The sequence below is a fragment of the Hippocampus comes genome, unplaced genomic scaffold (assembly GCF_001891065.2).
Source record: "Hippocampus comes isolate QL1 unplaced genomic scaffold, H_comes_QL1_v1.1 scaffold381, whole genome shotgun sequence".
Taxonomy (NCBI): Eukaryota; Metazoa; Chordata; class Actinopteri; order Syngnathiformes; family Syngnathidae; genus Hippocampus; species Hippocampus comes.
The window spans coordinates 612,705-631,405 of NW_017805016.1; the positions used below are offsets into that span (position 1 = coordinate 612,705).

Genomic DNA, 18,701 nt, shown 5'->3' on the forward strand with positions numbered 1-18,701 from the left:
CACTATATTAAGCTATGTATGATATATTTAGAGTTTTAATTCATATCAAAGTTCCCCCCTCTCAATGTTTGATGCGGTTCGTAAAAAGCTACACAAATATTTGATTTTGAACATTCATGGAGCTTTTTATTAAGAGCCACGTGTAACATTGTAAATACACACAAATAATAAGTAAGATATTTGTAGACTGATGCTTAACAAACAGATGAGTAAGAGTATAATGCTTATTTCTAAAATATATATTGTTTTTTTTTTTAATTTACGCGTTAACTGTTGTTTGGATTTTTAAAAAATGCTTTATTTATTTATACATCCAGATTGTAAGTCTTCCTTGTGGTTTATTAGCCAGGCCGAAAAGTGCCTCCAGATGAACCTTTTTTTTTTTTTTAATTTTTTTTTTAATGAAATGTCATAATATGATAAAAATAGTTGAAAAAAGCAATAATTGAGAGAGAATTGCAGTTTTAACGAAAAAAAGTGTACAGTTTCGTTGCGCGGGTCCCAATTTTCATCATATAATAACAATCATACAATCGGTACAAGGCAGCAACTGTCTTCCTCAAGAGCACTGCGACAATGTAAATGCAACAGACAGGCACTCTCCTTCCTGTCTATTTTCTTTCTTTCTTTTTTTTTTTTTTAATAGCTAAAAATGTCTGCAGCCTCACTGAGCACTTCACTGCAGCGGGAATTTTCATCTCACGTCAAGTCTGCTTTTAAAGGTTCTATGCAATCATCATTATTATTGTATTGTTGCATTTTTTTTGCACTCTGTATGTTGTCCTTTTATTAAAAATGTCATATTCTAACCGTGTTTCATTTAACAAATGAAAAGTGTGTCTCTTTTTATGTTTTCCATATTCATGCAGCCTCTAAGTCTATACAGGAAGTCCGTCAAGAACATGGTGGAAAGTGTTGCGAACAAATGGCACGTATACCTGCATGCATCCTGTCAGTATGTGACATTCAAACACACACACACAGATCACATATGACCACATTGTTACAACAAATGCACAATTTCACAATTCACAAAATGAAACTGGGTTAAACTTTTTTTTTTAGCCACCATATATATTTATGCTTTCAGTGGTGTACCTTTGCAAGATATTATTTCATTATTTTTTTTTACCACCTAAAAAAATAATGCTGTCTGAGATACTGTATTTTGTTTTAGTCTCATGAAACCAAGGCTAAACTTTTAAGACCATAAAACCCAAAAAGTTATGTTGGAGCCTGGTTTTTCTCCCAACAAACATACAGAACAAGCCCCGACACAAGGAGCCGTGATTCAAACCTACAACCTCAAAACCGTGAGGGAGACAACCGAGACCACCATGCTGCCCTGAAGACTTCGCTTTTTTTTTTTTTTTTTTATTGAATTAATATGAGCTTCTCCAACAAAAATATAAAATACATATGATTAAAAAAAATAGCAGTTGAAGTATAAACCCCCTATTTATACAGTGTCATAGTTGTATTTCAATGAAGTCGTTAAAAAAAGGACATTAATTTTAATGTGGACTCTGAATGCTTCATAGTGCTGCAAATTCATGTGACCAAGTGCATTGCTACAACAGGATTCAAATATTCCAAACTATGGTCTTCTCAGGCATGTTTATGACATGTTACAACAAAAAATGTATATAAAATCAGTTAAGTATTCATTTTAAAAATAATTGATTTATTGCAAAACAAACAAATTTATGTTGTACTCACTTAGGCGTTTTGTATTCATGTTAAATATTTGATTATATAATTGGATGAACCACAAAGCTTTATTTGGGGTTTGGTCATATTTTCTGTTGATTAGGATTTTTAAAAAAATAATTATTTACTTGAACATGAAGAGGGAATTATGAACTGTTCCAAATAGCAATAAGTGTTAGCGCAAAACCATCATTCTGGTGTAAAGCTTTTTTTAAAAGTCAGGAAATCCGACAAGAACGGCTGAACTTTATTTAGGCTTTTTAAATGATGGCAGGTGCGTGCTGACTCCCATTTGAGTTTGTGTTTTGTTAATAATATCGCCCACATCCCAGTTCTAAGGGTGGGCACACTTTTGCAACCACATTTTAATTTTAAATTTTATTTCTTAAAAAGATTACAAGTTGTTTTTTTCAGCTATGTTGAACAGGTTACAGGTCACATTAATGGTGGAAAAAGTTTAGGAGTGATTAGTCTCTTTGTTTTTCATCACAAAAACCTGTCCGTTGAACAGTGGTATGCAGACTTCATATCCAGAGAAACTGATCATTTTGCATGATCTCACTTTTTTCCCCCAGAGATGTATGTTTGTTTAACAAAAAAAAAAAAAAATAAAAAAAATATATATATATATATATCTCAAACATGAGCTTTGGCACAAAAATTTGTCCATCGGCCCTGCTGTAAAGATGAAAAAAGAATCCTTGTCAATGCTGTCCCGAAATGTTTGTCCAATCGAATAAATAAAATCCTCTCGTCCACACTGTCAAAGCTTGTACATCCCAAAGACTGTGGCCTTCTCGCTGTAGTCCACTTGTGACAGGTCCTGTACCCACAAGCTGAGCTGGTTCCCCCTCTCCAGCGATATCACCTCCCCCAGGGAGACAGAGCACAGCTGGGACTTGGACCCGAACCCTGAGGGGTCGAGGCTGCAGTAGGCCTGCATGGCCACCTTCTCCTCGGCCGACTCGTCACGCTTCAACTTGAGCACACTGGCCAGCGGCTTCTCTGGATCGGCTTTGGAGAAGGTGACCCTGGAGAAGACCATGTAGTCTCCGGACTCCAGGACCGTGAGCCAGCTGTTACGGTAGTAATTGATGTTGCTTAGGACTGAGTGCTTCATGTCCCACCGGAGGTAACCTGCTGGGGGAAGACATCAGTCGGTTCTTTACAATGGTCATTCTCCAAGTGGGGTCTGCGTAAAATACTCATTAGTAAAGGTATGTCAATTTTTTACAAACTGTTGAAAAACACGTTTTAGCGTGATACCAGATCACATTAAAACACACATTTCATCACATTATAAATTAGGTAGAGCGGGTCGCACAGTGCCCGAAGGGTTGCTGCGACTATTTCCTGTTGAATTGCCCTTGGGCAAGACACCGAATTTTAATTTGCTCTCAGTGGAGCAGCTTTTTTCAAATTGAATTGTTCACCGTAGGTGTTCCATCTCGGAGTTGACTAACAGAGCTAAATGCAGAGATCTCGTGAATTGAGCTCCAACTTCGCACCTTTACTCCTCCAGTTTGAGAGAGAGACACACGTTAGCGCCATTTTCACGCGGTAAGTGAAATTAAGTTACTCAAAAAATGGATGCATAATATGTGCACTGAAAATAACATACTTGTTACAAAGCTTTATTGCTAGGAATGAATAGCACATTTGCCCATGTTTAGCTAGCACTTGCTAAGCTAGAATGTTTAGCAAGCACTTAGACAGTTAGAAAGCTTCGGACAAATTGGTCTTGTTAAAAAAAAATCATTCATTTCAAAGACATTACAAGGGGTCAAATAAAATAATAAGATGCTTACATGTTGATTCCTGTGCTGACAAGTGTGCTTGCTTCGCCACGACCATACGGGCCAACGTTCTGGAGGAAGTTTTCTGAAAAGTAGCTGGAACCAACCCAAAATATATCGTACACATATACTTTATCGTACATATTTATTATATCTCCAGTTTTATGTCTCAAACTCAACGATTCCCAACCACGGTTCCGCGAGAAATCATCCCAATTATTCGATTTCACTTAATTGGTCCTGAAAATACTATCAAGTTACTACAGAACATGTTTATCGATCTATGACAGTGAATTATAGTGACAAGCAGATTAAGTAATTTTTTCCCACTACAAAGCACAATGTGTATATATTTGTTGCCATTCGCGCAACACAGTAAGTGCTTTTAGTTCAACTAAACACTTGTAGATTTCACACGTGATTTTGTTAGTCAGTCGAGACTGTATATTTTTGGTGGTCTCTTGTTAAATATGTGCATGGCTAAAGAAAGGTTGGGAAAGACTGACCCATAGCTCATGTTAGACAAGAAAAAAAAAATAAAGATAAACATACCTTCAGGTAATGATGGCGGCTTTTCCTGTTGGATTGAAAAGTAGGACAAGTGAAAGGTCACTTTGTGGTCGCAATATTAGGCGCACCTCTTGTATACTTTTTATGAAACGAGAACTGTAACAATAGTTATGAAAAACAACCCCAAAAAAGGTTTATTTCAGCAGTATATACTGTGGCAGGATTTTGTTCTATTAAGAATATGTATAACATATTTGTGAATTTCATTTGCCTCTTAAAGACACCATTTTGATGGAAATGTAATAAATTTTTGCGGCAAAGCACCATAAATGCATTTCCTATGGAGCACAGGTATCATTCAAAGCCAGGGGGCTACATCTGATCCACCACATCGTTTTAAGTAATTTATTTAGACATGTCCAGATGTTTAAGAGTCATTCAGAAACCTCCTGAAACATTTTTATTTATTTTTTTATCACATAACAATTTGTAGACTGTGTCTTGATTAATTTTATCTTCATTTAAATATTTAAACAGTTGTGCTAGAATCCGTATCGTCGTTTTCGGTCAAATATGCAAAAACACCCTGGGAATTTGTCCCCTGTAGTTAAAGTTGCTTTCATACTACAGCAGTTGTGAAAGCGCTATATAAATAAATATGTATTGGATACAAACAACTGTAACAAAATTAACATTCAGTACTTAACTACTTAAATATAGAAAGTCATTTAGCCATATGAAGTGTTATTTGTTTACATTTATGTAATTCTATTTCTATAATTCCATTGGTACTTGTAAGATTCACGTTATTTCTGAGCTCACCAAAAAATAAACAAATTAGAATAGAATGCAATGAAACAAAACATGTTTACAGCTACGTCCTCACTATAATTGACTTAAAAAGTCCCTCTGAAGTGTGTTCAGTAACCAAATGTCCATCCTTGCCATATACAGTAAAACTCTTGCTAACAAAGTGACAACAACTAAATGAGGCTTTTACCGTTCTGCCTGTGTAGTACAGGAAGGTGAACCCCCCGGCCGTGAGCAGAAAATGCAGCACCAGGACTCCCAGAAGCAAGCGCAGCAAGGTCTTGCTGTGGCCTGCAGACGAGGACTGAGGCTGGATGAGCACCTGAGCCTGGCGCGGCGGCAGCGGAGGCGGGAGCGATGCCACACTGCTGTGGTATGTGTTGATCATTATAAAGGAGCGGAGCGCAAAGTGGCATCCCGCGTGCTTGAGGCTGTGATATGTAAAGCGTAACTACAGCGTCATTTTCCCTTCTCCTCCTCTTCTTCTTTGTCGCGACAGAATTGTTTGGTGTCATTTGCATTTCCTCTCAACCAAGGTGAGAAATCAAATCAGAAGACATCTTCCTCTCACAATAAGAGTAACCTAATTGTGGCCTTAAAAAAAAAAAGGAGGCACCGCAGGACTATTTCCATTTCAGCCACTGATGTCATCATTTTAAAGAGGCAAATTTTTTGTTTTATTTTATTTGCTGCTGGTGCACTTGGAATATCGCGCTCTGGGTACCAATAAAGTTGATCTTACCTTATTTTGACCAGTGATTCTCAAGCATTTTGGCCCCTATGATTTCTATGACGGCATTTGTGGCATCTTGGAGTGAATTGAGGCACTTCAATAGAGCTAACATTGTGATTTACTGACATCTTGTGGTGTCCAGGTGCCTATGAATTATGTTGAAGTGAGTTGTGGATCTTCATTTAGGTAAACATAATTCTTTGCTGTGGTATGTGTCATTTTGGTGCCAAGGAACTATGCTGAGGTGAGTTGGGGAGCTTCATTAAAACTGAAAGAGTGCTTTGTCACCATTTTGTGGAATCTTAGTGCCTTTGAATTATGTTGATAGGAGTTGAAGAATGTCATTTAGAAAAAAGTAGTGCTTTCCCTTTACCGTCATCTTCTGGCATCCTGGTGCCAAGGAATTACATTGCAGCGAATTGAGGAGCTTTATTTAGACTAAATGTAGTGCTTTACCGTCATCTTGTGGCATCACTGTTCCAAGAAACTACACTGAAGTGAATGTAGTAGCATAATTTCAACAAAAAATAATGGTTTTCCGCCATCTTGTGGCGTCATGGTGTCAAGAAACTATGTTTAAGTGAGTTGAGGAGCCACATTTAGACAAAAGTAGTGCTTTACCACCATCGATTACAGGTGGACTTTCACTATTCTCTCTTTCTTTCTTTTGATGTTATTTTTCCAGAAAATTTTAAATCAATTTCTTATGGTTCAACTTTTGGGTACTTGGGATGTTCCGCCTTGCCATGCGTACTCCATTCTCATGAGAACCGGGTCATGGGTGCTTGTCACTGTGACTCAGCTGTAGAGGATACGCCAGCTGAAGCCGACAGCATTAGCCCATTGTGGCGTATTAACCAGAGCTTTTGGGGCGCCCACACGGCGTTGTGTGGCATTTGTGAAACGTTGAAATTGGAGCAAAGGGCCTACACGACCCCCTGATGCTTTACCACCAAGTTAACTGCTCCAGGAAATCCGAAGCTTTCAAACCACTCGTGTTTCTTCTCACGTTATTTGAATCATAGCTTGTGTGAAGACTTCGTGTTGTGTGTTCAATTATCAAACAGTCAAGGTTCTGGTTTTGAATCTTTGCTGCAGACTTCCTGTGTAGTGTCCAAGATAATTGCTGAAAAGAGACTGACAACTATGACATGCTGAATTGAGGAGATATAGCGTGAAACTGACTTTCACTATTTCAGTTTTCCCAATTTTTTGAGTCGCCACTTCCCCACTATATAAGAACTTGAGCGTCTTCATTTGAATCAGCCGTTGTCTGGGACAGTTGCGCCGTGCAGTTAGCTAGCTAGCTATGCCAACAGCCCCAAAATGTATCTTCCCTTAGCCGAGCTGCTTTCGAGCCTTCCGTTGTCGATTGTGAGTGAGGAAGGCGTTGAGCAGCAGGTGGGGTGGCGAGGATTTATTCATTTACTTATTGGAGAAACACTTATGAGAGAACAAACATGTTTTTCTTCAATGTATTTATTCTGATTGTCATTTCTAAGCAGATTTTTTGCTATTTGCGGGCCAGCCCAGTCCCTATTACCCCCACCCCCCGAATGGCGGGGGTCCACTTTATATACCAAACATAGTTCAAGACTATGTAAGTTAATAAAAGAAAGAAACGTATTTTGTGTACAGAGATGTTTTATTGTTTTCATTGACAATACAAGTATTATATATACATGGTAAAAGACATTCAGTTTGTCCTAATTTACATTTAAGTAGGAGTTGAATCAGTACTTCTACTTCCAACATTATTTATTTATTTATTTTTTAATTTTTTTAATACAAGTAAAGTACTTCTCCTAAAAACCCAGCCGCTGGGGGGCAGTGCCCTCCCCTTTAATACAAGTAAAGTACTTCTCCTAAAGTCCAGAGTGTGAGTACTTGCAACATCTCACGTCATTGTCTTCATAGTTTGTGTAGAGGTCTGGTGTTGTACATTCACTCATCAAACAATACACTGACAGGTCACCTCTCAGTCTTGAGATTGACAAGCCGGTGCGGCGTGTAGTGGACGACGAGGGCACGGCGGCAGCCGCTGTGGTCGGTGGCGCCGCTGAGCGAGCGACGTTGCCGCCCGCCGCGGAACAAGTCACACAACCTCTGTGACCTCGAGCTGGGCCGCGCCTCTTGAATAGACAGCGGCTGTGCGTTGCACTTCACAAAGGCCAGGAGACATCGGGAAAACTAGGACAAATACGACATAAAGGGATAATCAAAACACATTTTAGCTCCAAAATAGACTTAAAAAAAATTGCCATTGTCATCGGTAACATCATCGCCAGCATTGTCGTGGATGTCGTCATCAGTCACAACATGGTGACGGCTCTCACTTGGTTGTTGAAGAAAATGTAGATGACGGGATTGATGACGGTGCTGAACTTGGCCAGGACGGAGGGAACCACACTAGAGGAGGGCGTGACCAGCCACGAGCCGCCGAACGTGGTCATGAGCGCTACCACGCCATAGGGCATCCAACACAGCAGGTAGCACGACACCAACGTCAACACCATCCTCAGGATGCGATGGTCTCGACGTGCCGTTGTCAGGGGGTTGATCTTCCCCATCTGTACAATAAGAACTTGTCTTACAATAGTCATACATACAGTAATATTCTCAAACTTTCTGGATGCAGGGCCAATATTTTTCTAAGGACCTCCTCAATTATCCTAACGTCAATCAAACATCGGCATGTGTGCCCTTAAATGCCATCGGAATTAAGAAGGATAAAATGATCATGATCGCAGTTTGGATGTTGTTCTGCGTTGTTTTCATCCGATTTTGCTTTCTTTTATGTGATTTTTTGTTTTCCTGGATCCCAAGTGCACTTCTCATCAGCTCGTTTGATTTTCTTCCCCACGTGTAATTGTTAGCTCTGTTTCTTTCGTGTCAACCAGTTAGCTCCCTCCAACCACTCGCGTCTTGTTCAAGTGTGCCTTGTTGTCTCATCAATTTGTTGGTAGTTCCCTGCTTTCGCTTGGTGGTGATTCATTGATGCTGTCATGTCACAGAGTCGTTATCATGCCCCCCGTTGTCTTCAGTGTTTACTTTTTTTCTGTTACTTTGTATCATGTTTTTTGCACTTAAATCATTCTTTTCTTGATCATACTGTCATAGCTTGTTTTTCCTTTTTCTAATCAATCGTTCTTGCCTTGCCTCCATGCTTGAGTCCTCCCACTTTTGCCACTAACTCCACAACACAAAGCTCTATCGTGACAAAAAAAAAAACAGTCACGATCTTTTCAAGTTATAATACAACGGTGCACCAACGCGCCCCGCGACCCTTGTGTGGATAAGCGGATCGGAAAATGGGTGGACATTTTGGGTTACATTTTACCCGTTTTCCAATAAAACCCTATTAATGCCCTTCATTCATTTATTATTTGAGTGCATTCAAATATAATTTTCGAGACAGCGTTGTCAATGTCTTTTTTTAAATGACACTACATAAACTTGGAAGAATTTTGCCATTGCATTTTTCCTCCATCTTCAACATGAACAATGGAACGTCAACAAGTGGTTTTTTGTGCCATCTAGTGGTAGATGAGTCAAGTAGCCCATAAAATTCACCTTAACTGTGTTCCTGGTTCATTTCCAATTGTCTCATTTCATTTTGTGTGTGTGTGTGTGTGTGTGTGTCTCTCTCTCTCTCTCTCTCTCTCTCTCTCTCTCTCTCTCTCTCTCTCTCTCTCTCTCTCTCTCTCTCTCTCTCTCTCTCTCTCTCTCTCTCTCTCTCTCTCTCTCTCTCTCTCTCTCTCTCTCTCTCTCTCTCTCTCTCTCTCTCTCTCTCTCTCTCTCTCTCTCTCTCTCTCTCTCTCTCTCTCTCTCTCTCTCTCTCTCTCTCTCTCTCTCTCTCTCTCTCTCTCTCTCTCTCTCTCTCTCTCTCTCTCTCTCTCTCTCTCTCTCTCTCTCTCTCTCTCTCTCTCTCTCTCTCTCTCTCTCTCTCTCTCTCTCTCTCTCTCTCTCTCTCTCTCTCTCTATATATATATATATATATATATATAGACACACACACACACACACACACATATATATATATTTATATATATATAAAACAATTTAAATGAGAGAGAGAGATTCCAAGAACCGATGAACACAATGAGTAACCTTCTGGAGTGACTGCATGCCAGAGATTTCCAGGACTCTAATCTTTTTGTCTCCACATTCTTGCTACGTGAAAAACTGCCTTACTATGCGTGGTTAATTTGCTGTTTATGTGCCTCTTTAGATGCTGCTGTTTTGCTTAGCAACAGCATTTTAATTGGTTGAGGAGTGAACTCTTCAATAACATTTCTCTCTCTCTCTCTCTCTCTCTCTCTCTCTCTCTCTCTCTCTCGCTCGCTCTATTTTCATATATTTGAGGAAATACGTTCATTTCCGAAAGGCATCATACTCATGAAACTTATTTTTGATGTCAAGTGTACTGAATGAGGTGTCCAGTTCTGTGGCCAGAAAGAAAAGCCAACAAGCTCCGATGCCGTTGAGTAAGGAGCCGAGCGGAAAAATCTACAGTCCGATTGACGCGTTTCAAAGAAAAGCCAGAGGCTGATGTCTGAAGGCTCTCGCTGCAAAAGAAACTGAGCCCCTGGCTGTACAGTGATCTAGTCTGCAAAGACCCCCACCCACCCTCTTCATTCAAGACTCCCTCGGGTGAGCACGCGGTTTGAAAATAGAGATGCTTACATAAGGGTAGGTATCCAGTAGTAACCGTCCTAAAAATATCTCGGCAGCGATTCACCGATGGCGCGCCCATTGACAAGTATTCATTAGGAATTATTTGTGTGATAGCCGGATTTATGTAAGACGCACGGAGTCATGCATGAGTCACCGCCAAACCAGAGGGGGTCGTCGACCTTGAAAATGCAGCCGCACACCCCAGGGAAGAAATTGCCCTCCTTCCTGGTGGTTACGTGGTTGGGTTTATTTTTAAGATTGTCAACAGAGCACTGGGAGATAAATGTGAGAGAAAAAGGCGGCAAAAATACTCTACTTAAAGTCAAAGCATTTCTCTTGCTGTTGCTGTTGTTGAAAGTTTTGAATTGTCCCGGAAGGAGGCACCGCAGTGAGTCACTCACATGATTTTTTTTTTTTTTGGGGCACTGGTTTTACATCGATGCCCTTCCTTGACAACTTCACTAATTGGTACAAATGGAAAATAAATTAACTCTTTCATCTTATAATAAGATGAATAAGTTAAGTTGTTTAAGTGCTTTCAAATGATACTGAAATGACTATAATGACAACAAAAATTTAATCAAACAGTAATGAGTGGTTATTAAAATGCAAACAACCAGTGGCCCTTCTGTATATATTTTTTTAAATTCAGCGAAATAATGAAATTGAAAATGGTTTTCATTCATTCATTTTCCGAACCACTTTATCCTCACTAGGGTCGCGGGGGTGCTGGAGCCTATCCCGAGTGTCTTCGGGCAGTAGGCAGGGGATACCCTGAACCGGTTGCCAGCCAATCGCAGGGCAATGCTTTTAATTAAATGGAAATAATTATATATAATTTTAACAATTATTTTTAAAAAGTGAAATAATTTATGTAATATGTATGTAAAATTGAATATCTTGGATAGTAATAGTGGTAATAATCATCACAAATGTGATAAATAATATGAAGTCATGAGACACAAAACGTTTCATTAAGTTAAAACATATTTTAATATTAACGATATTATCTGATAAATAATTAAAGTATTAAGTTTATAAGTAGAAATACTACAAATCAGAAAAAACTCATGTGCTTCAGTAAAGAAGTAAAAAAAAGTACAGATTTGCATGTACAAAAGATAGAGAAAAAATATATATATTTGTTACTGTCAATTATATTACGATGCCCATTTTGCTATCTTGGAACAAAAAAAAAGTCCTCAGAAAAATACTCAAGCAACATAAACATACCGGATAAATTGACTTAAGAACAGTAACCCGGTGCATTTGAATGAGCGTGTCTGACCTCACCTGTCTGATGGTGATCAGGATGCGGCCGTAAGAGTAGAGCATGAGAAGAAGCGGGAGCAGCAGACAAAAGATGAAGAGGCACAACACGTAAGAGATGCTGCTGGGTGACTGCAGGTGCCACTGGACCGAACAGGTGGTCCCGGGACCCTCGGGCCCATAGCTGCTCCAGCCCAGAAGTGGAGGCAACGTCCAGAAGAGGGCATAGAGCCAGCAACCCCCGATACACAACCAGGCCTTCCGGAAGTCTGACATGTCCACTTGGGAGGAACGCAGCACTATGATGTAGCGCTCGTATGACAGGACGGACAAGGACACCAGAGAAACGATGCCTGGAAAAGAGCGGGAGACCGATAACAGGCCCATGGACGTTTTTTAGAGAACTGATTGGTGGTGAAATGTGTTGTAAAAATGACCCTATTATTTTAATCTACATCGTTTGTGTGGGTCATGAAAAACCAGTAAAACTCATGAAATGGATTTTGCAAAAATTAAGGCTTTAAAAGGTACTAAACACCATTAAATACATGCAGTAATTAAATAAAAATAGCAATGGTAGGATGCCCGTTAGCGGTTAGCATCGAGCTATGTTGCTAAAATAACTTTTGACACTTTTGAGTAATGGCCAGTCAAAGAAGAGTGAGTACATTTTTGGTGGGACATCCTGTCGTTCTAACTCATGCAGTCCACTTTGTCAACTTATGCCGAATTTCAGTTTGACATCCCTGTCAGTTAACGCTGCTTTTAACATGGTCACGTTTCTATTGGTTTGACATCAAGGAGAAAAGCCGCGCCAACGCCACAGGAGAATCACAACGATTCTTGCTGTCACCGCTCACCAGTGGCAAATATGAAGAAAATATTCCCCCGGTAGCTGGATGCTTGCATTTCATTCTTTGCTCGCTTTTGAACTTTATCCGAAATTCCCCAAATAGTAGCCCCGACAAAGTTGACTCACCAAAGAAAGAGTTTGCGAAGCCGTACCACCTGCACCCGAACTCCCCGATGAGCCAGCGTCCGCGCAGGCTGGCGGCGAAGCTCAGCGGGGTCCCAAACACGCACACCAGCACGTCGCTCAGGCTGATGTTGAGCAGAATCGCGTTAATGGGCGTCCACAAGCACCGGAACCGAGCGAACACCAGCAGCGTCAGCGAGTTGTTGACAATGCCCGCCACCAGGATGACGCCGAGGCACACCGCCACCGCCGTGTGGCCGCTGCGGCTCAAGCCGCCCGAAGCGTCCGGTTCGCCGGGTCCGCGCGCGGTGCCGTCCGGTGGGGGCGTAGGGAGGCTACTGTCCACGGTGCTGAAGTTGCCGGAGACGCGGATGTGGACCACCATTGTGGGTGGGTAAGGGTCCTGCAGGTCGGTCCTGTGCAACTCAATGCTCACACACTTGAGAGTGAAAGAGTCGAGTGTCACTTTCAGTCATGTCCCTCCTTGTAATGTATAGACACACACGCTGCCTCTCGCATTGTTTAGTGAGTGAGCATCATGTATAGTCCACAGGTGTCAAACTCAAGGCTCGGGGGCCCGATGTGGCTCACCACATCATTTTATGTGGCCCGCGAAAGTAAATCAAACATGTCAACTTCCATGATTGATGCTTGCTAAAATCTTGCAAAATTTCAAATTGTCATATGTAATAAATAATATTTGTTACATTGTAAGCATTTTCTTGTGACCAAAGTCCTCATCACTGTCCGAGCGAACATCTCTGACATGCCCCCCAAATCTTCTTTTACGTAAGGTTAAGACAAGTAATTCAATTTGAGATAGATGATTTAAGGTTAAAGGGTGGCTGGATTATATCCACTTTTAGCTATTCTGTTGGTTTCTTTTTATGCTTTGGATGTTATTTGCATTGTGTTTGTGCTTGCAATACCCTGTATGTGATAACTCATACTCTATTACTGTATATATACTGTGTATACATTGTACATTTCACATTTATGACTAACAAAAGTAATGTATTTGATTTTTGTGTGTGTGAAAGTGTCACCTGCGTACTGTACTGTGCAAGACAAACACAAATGACCTATTGGAAGGCATGACCAATATAGCAAGCAAAGAGACGCGTTATTAAAGTCAAAGTAAAATCCCAGCAGAATATCTGAAATAAACAGATGATGATGCTGAGGATGTACCGAGGAGATTAATGTTGAGAGAAGAGATGGGTATTTTCCTCTGCATATTTGCTGACTTGACCCACTCAGCTAGTCAGCCTCCCTCCTGACATTGGTGCGGCATTGGGGAATGTCAATGGCAATAATCATCCAATTTCGAGACGTACAGAATAGTCAGTGGCAGTGGAAATGTGAATAAATAACATGACTGCTTTTACAGTATTGCCTTGCTCCATAGCTCGCTAGATAGCTCGCTAGCCAGCCAGACCGACAGACAGATAGATAGATAGAATCCACTGTTATGATGAGCTTCCTCTTTGCCTTCAGTCAAGCATAGAATAGGTTGGAAGACGATCCTAAAAAGTGTCAAAATAATGGCCCAATTTGAAGCTCATCTCCAACAGACACTTTGCTGAAAATGACAAAAATCGTGGGCATTCAGTGAAGCATGATGATGGACCTTTCGGTTTCCATTCAGCAGCAGCTGGTTTGCATTCAACTCGACAAATTATTGAATCACACTCTAAAAGTGTGTAAGTGGCTGTAAAAAAAAAAGGCTGTCAATCTTCCCCCCACGCCCCCACACACACACCCCCTCCAAAGAAAAAAAGCAAGAAGTTGGGTTTCCAATGTATACTGTACCACAGACATACAGTGGATCCCCGCATATTCTCAGTTTGGAATCCATGGATTCACCTATTTGCAGATTTTTTTTTTCAATTTATTCCATTTTAAAAATATATATTTTATATTTGTTATTTTAAATTCTAAAATAAAGTCATAGTTTTAAGACAAGGTGTACATATGATATGAAAGGAAATGTTTAGTGAGGGAATACGGTCTGATTCCGAAGTGAAATAGAACTTTACCATTTTAACATTCTGCCGATATTTACTTTAAAAAGAGGACTCTAGAATTCCTGAAATAAAATGGGACTTAATTCTGGTAACAATAAGCCTCTTGTTCTTAAAATTGACTTACAGCTATATAGTGATGTCATATTTCGGTGATAATGTCATGAACATATCATAAACTTGATTGAGCTGATGAAGGAATGAGTGATTGGTTTATTTTATTTTGCAGACGCCCAAATGGTCGGGGCACCCCAGTTTGAGACCTACCAGCCGAATTTACTGGATTAAAATATTGGAGGACCAGCCAGGACAGGGCACTCATGTCGCGTAAGTCTTTCATTGTGTTGTGCGAACGTTGACGCACACTAGACAACAAAGTTGACTTCAAGAAATAATCTTCTAACACCAGTGGCTTTGGTTTGCATTTAGCATTCCTTCACATGGAGTCTTTTATTCACAAAACTTGACGCAGAATACAGACAAAACCCACACATAAAGTAACTATGTTTTTGTACATGGGAATTTCTTACTGCTACTTCTAAAAACACTCATTTAGACACGAACCTGCTCTCTGTTATAAATACGGACATTTGTTCGTTGAATGTACCATGATAATAATAATAACTTGCTCGCCAGACACTTGCTTCATGAGCAAAGTTTCCCATTATATGTTTACACGAAGCAATCAAAGTACTTTGAAGGTGAATGACAAATAAACAGCTTGAAGCAAAAACACTTTGCTTCTCATTTGAATGGGCTGTTCTGGATCTGCCCAATGACACCACATGTACAAGGAGGGGGTTCGAACACACAACACTGAAACAATACCAAAACTGCATACTTGTCTGTAGGTGGGGAACAAACACGAGGAAACAGCACAAAGTAAGACCGTAGCGAAAATACTGCGATTTTCACAAGAAAAATGTGATGTCACGTTCCTGGCGTGGCGATCCCATTTGAATTACAAACACGAATAGTTAACACTTTAACATGGAGCTCAAGGAAAAAAAACTCATGAACAGTAAACATGACTCAAGAGTTAAAAATAGACGAGAATGTAACTCTTCAGGGATGGGGAAAATCCGCAAATAAGCCACGTTGGTTTTTTTCAAGGGATTCAAGATGGGGCAAAAAGTGGCATTGTGTTGTCTGAACTCTGCCGAATGTTTATTGCGACATCGGCGGTTAGAAAATCAGTGTGGAGCCAATTCTGGTCATACCACAATTGACTCCATACTGTCGTGGGAATTTACAATGGATTTTTCAACTTTTTGTGTCCAGGTGAGAGTTTTTTTTTCCATGGACCCCCTCATATACCCAACACCAATTAAACATAACTACCATGCCACCGGAATGAAAATTCTGCCTATTTTTCGAGAGGAAAAAAAAAAGCCCTACAGTCATGATAACAAAATCTTTTCATTTTTGGGGGAGAAAAACACTTTGTAATCTTAAGAGCATCAAGTTGTTTTCTTTTTTTTCCCAAGAAAAAATGTGTAGTCTTTACAAAAACAAAGATGTATTTGCCAGGAGAAAAACTTTCCAGATAAATTCAAAATATTAATATATAAAAGTCAATGTTTAGCAAGTAAGAAAGGCACATTTTAGCCAGTGAATTTAAAAAATATGACAATATTATGCCTTTTATTCTGGACAAAATGCATTTATTTTCTCACAAATAGGACTATATTTTTGAAAAAAAAAACCCAACAAAAAAAAACAGGTCTTTTATTCCCCCCAAAAAGTATTAGCTTGGGGATGTCACATTTATATGATAACGCATCAATCATATCAGATATTTTTAATTAGTCCAAATTAAAATAGGGAAGACTAATTTATTTATTATGTTTCTTTTATTGGCTCTAGTTATGCACTTATTTATAATGACACAACACAAGAATTAATTGCAAATTATATTGCTCACCCTCAAGCTACAGTTTACGGATCACCGGGAACCCAAGTTCAAAAACAACGCAACAATCATTTTTGAGCAGGGACAACAATGACACGTTTATTTGGATGATGCTTCTAATTATGTCCATTTTGGAAGGTTTGATAGCCTCCCAGGAAGCCTGACTGCAGATGCTGTATTGCATACGAAGGCTTACCAGGCTCAAAGCCTCCAGCGGGCTCCACAGAGTCTCTAAATCCTTGGGGCACCATCCAATTGGCCAGATGTTCGGTCTTGGAGCCAGAGGCCACGCCGGGCGCCATCTCGGCGCGGTCGCCGTGCAGGAGGTTGAGCAGCGACGAGGCGTACTGTTGCCCGGTCAAGCTCAGGTCTTCCACGGAATACGCGGCGGATGGCAAGCCCGACGTCTCCCCTGTCCTGCCGATGAATGAGTGCCAGGGCCCGGCGTGGTCGTCGGCGGGGCCGAAAGCCAAGTGGCGGCCCGTCACGGGCGCAGGCTCGACCAAGTTGGTGTGGCCGTTGCTGCTGTCCTCTGATGGAGAACAAGCAGTTAAAATGAACATCAGGATGCTACCTGTCAGTCACCGATGTCTCTGATTGAGAACTACAGTGGAATGTGACACGCGAAATTTCACCAAACAGGTCAGAAGATTATTCCAGTAAAAGCCCATTATTTGCGTGGGCGTGGGGGAGGCGGCTCCGTTTGAGCCCCCGGCAAGAATTGCAAAAACAAAAAAACAAATCACCGGCCATTAATATTTATAAATGCAAATAAATGGTGTTGAGGTGATATGAGGTGCTTCATTTATGCAAAGGTAGTATTTTACCGCCATCTGGTGACAAATTGGTACCAACAAAATATGTCAAACTGAGTTTTAGAGCCTTAATTTAGACAAAAGTAGTACTATGGTGCAAACTTGTGGCATCTTGGTTCCAATGATATGTTAAATTAAGTTCAGGAGCTTCATTTAGCCATAGGTAGTGCTTTGGTGCTATCTCTTGGCATATTGGTGCCAAGGAATTACGCTGGAATGAGAGGTACTTCATTTTGACAAAAGTAGTGATTTGCCGCCATTTTGTGACATCTATAGGCAATCATCAACCTTTTTGGTTGGGCGCCCAATAGCAATTACTACTTTCCTATTAGCCAGGGCTTTGGCACCCCTTGTGGTGTATTTGTGTGTTATAGAAGGAGCGCAACAATAAGCAAACAGCTGAATATATTGACGGCCATTATTCACTGCATTTATATCCTACAAATAGTTTGTCTCTATGTTCATCTATCTATACCAGCAATGTGTAGTGACAGGCAGAACAATTGTCTGTTCTCCCGCTGGATGGCAAAAGTTGCAATTAACCGGTGTACAACAACATCAAAGACCGAATAGAATACTGTAGCAAAAAAGCCCAGACGTCAATTTGTGAGTGAATTTGGACGACCTTGCCTGTCTTACCTAACTTGATGTTTTTACGCATTTTCTTGGCCTTGGCAACCGGCATGTTGTCCTTGCCGTCTTTGCTGAGAGCACGGCTGAAGTGAGCGTCCACCATGCTGCCGATGTCGCCCCGAAAATACCTGAGGATCACGCTACGGGAGTGGCCCTCCACCTTGACGGCCACCGGACTGTTCATGCCATCCTCCATGGGTCAGCCGGCACTGAAAACCGCAGAGGACAAGGAAATACGCATGTGCAGGTCAACTTTATTATTATTTTTTATATTTTATGGTCCTCCTTCCCAATCTTGAGCCGTGGCACATATTTTACATTCCAAATATCCTGCGGCAAACCACCAAACAACAATTCAAAAAGTGGATACACACTGTAAATGACGTGCTTTCTGCCATGTAATGGAAAAGCATTTCGTTATTGTGCCTGGCAATACACGTCAGTGGGCATGAGTTAGATCAGGGGTCCCCAACCTTTTTTGCCCCACGGACCGGTTTAAGTCAGACAATATTTTCAGGGACCGGCATTTAAGGTGTGGCGGATTAATACAACAAAATAATATGGTATGAGCTGCATGAAAACGGTGGTGTTTTCGAAATATAAAAATAAACACAAGGAGCGTCTAATCTGGTCGCAACACTCTTATCGCTCTGGTAATGTTTAATGCCTTAAAAATACGATACAACGCAAAGTGCATGAAAATGACAACTCACCACAGCCCCGAGCTTGATTTTCTGCAATCAGACAGTCCCATCTCGGGGTAATAGGAGACAATGACACCTCAAGTGTGTGGTTTATGTCCAGTCTACTTCGTAATTTTGTTTTAGTCGCCGTTG

The 18,701-nt window shown here is 40.6% G+C and overlaps 3 protein-coding genes and 2 long non-coding RNA genes across 6 annotated transcripts in view; 2 read left to right on the forward strand and 3 right to left on the reverse strand.

The window, feature by feature from the left end:
- Nucleotides 1-2,352: 2,352 nt before the first annotated feature.
- On the reverse strand, nt 2,353-5,356 carry cd40lg (CD40 ligand). Of its 2 annotated transcripts, none has more exons than XM_019863335.1 (4): nt 5,017-5,356; nt 4,059-4,083; nt 3,519-3,602; nt 2,353-2,847 (listed from the first exon to the last, which is right to left on the reverse strand). In XM_019863335.1, exons 1-4 carry the CDS (start codon nt 5,212-5,214, stop codon nt 2,474-2,476), a joined length of 681 nt encoding a protein of 226 aa, XP_019718894.1. In that variant the 5' UTR covers nt 5,215-5,356; the 3' UTR covers nt 2,353-2,473. The 2 variants fall into 2 exon arrangements, with proteins under 2 accessions (XP_019718894.1, XP_019718893.1); XM_019863334.1 differs by having other exon boundaries at nt 2,353-2,850.
- Nucleotides 5,125-5,578, forward strand: LOC109511942 (uncharacterized). Its single transcript, XR_002167428.1, has 2 exons — nt 5,125-5,199; nt 5,363-5,578. It is a non-coding gene; the product is annotated as an uncharacterized LOC109511942 (long non-coding RNA).
- A 1,828-nt stretch (nt 5,579-7,406) lies between these two features.
- On the reverse strand, nt 7,407-12,959 carry tmtops3a (teleost multiple tissue opsin 3a). Its single transcript, XM_019863327.1, has 4 exons — nt 12,485-12,959; nt 11,530-11,858; nt 7,896-8,129; nt 7,407-7,749 (listed from the first exon to the last, which is right to left on the reverse strand). The coding sequence occupies exons 1-4, from the start codon at nt 12,864-12,866 to the stop codon at nt 7,531-7,533; spliced, it is 1,164 nt and encodes a 387-aa protein (XP_019718886.1). The 5' UTR covers nt 12,867-12,959; the 3' UTR covers nt 7,407-7,530.
- Nucleotides 12,960-14,918: 1,959 nt separating this feature from the next.
- vgll1 (vestigial like family member 1) overlaps nt 14,919-18,701 on the reverse strand; it is a 6,288-nt gene continuing 2,505 nt past the window's right edge. Inside the window, exons 2-3 of the mRNA XM_019863339.1 lie at nt 17,872-18,074; nt 14,919-16,949 (exon numbers count right to left, since the gene is read on the reverse strand). Coding sequence (XP_019718898.1) covers nt 16,534-16,949; nt 17,872-18,061 — 606 coding nt within the window. The 5' untranslated portion in view covers nt 18,062-18,074 and the 3' untranslated portion in view covers nt 14,919-16,533. The remainder of the gene's footprint in view (nt 16,950-17,871; nt 18,075-18,701) is intronic.
- The window catches only part of LOC109511941 (uncharacterized), an 8,239-nt gene continuing 7,565 nt past the window's right edge, over nt 18,028-18,701 (forward strand). The window contains exon 1 of the long non-coding RNA XR_002167426.1: nt 18,028-18,112. This is a non-coding gene — a long non-coding RNA (uncharacterized LOC109511941). The remainder of the gene's footprint in view (nt 18,113-18,701) is intronic.

Bases quoted from the DNA above. Each gene is read 5' to 3' on its own strand.
- cd40lg (XM_019863334.1), bottom strand. From the start codon at position 5,214: ATGATCAACACATACCACAGCAGTGTGGCATCGCTCCCGCCTCCGCTG. The intron at 4,084-5,016 runs GTAAAAGCCTCA...TCAATCCAACAG, and splicing joins TGTACTACACAGGCAGAACG to GAAAAGCCGCCATCATTACC. The intron at 3,603-4,058 runs GTATGTTTATCT...GGTTGGTTCCAG, and splicing joins GCCGCCATCATTACCTGAAG to CTACTTTTCAGAAAACTTCC.
- tmtops3a (XM_019863327.1), bottom strand. From the start codon at position 12,866: ATGGTGGTCCACATCCGCGTCTCCGGCAACTTCAGCACCGTGGACAGT. The intron at 11,859-12,484 runs GTGAGTCAACTT...GCTCTTTTCCAG, and splicing joins CTTCGCAAACTCTTTCTTTG to GCATCGTTTCTCTGGTGTCC. The intron at 8,130-11,529 runs GTGAGGTCAGAC...CTTATTGTACAG, and splicing joins TCCTGATCACCATCAGACAG to ATGGGGAAGATCAACCCCCT.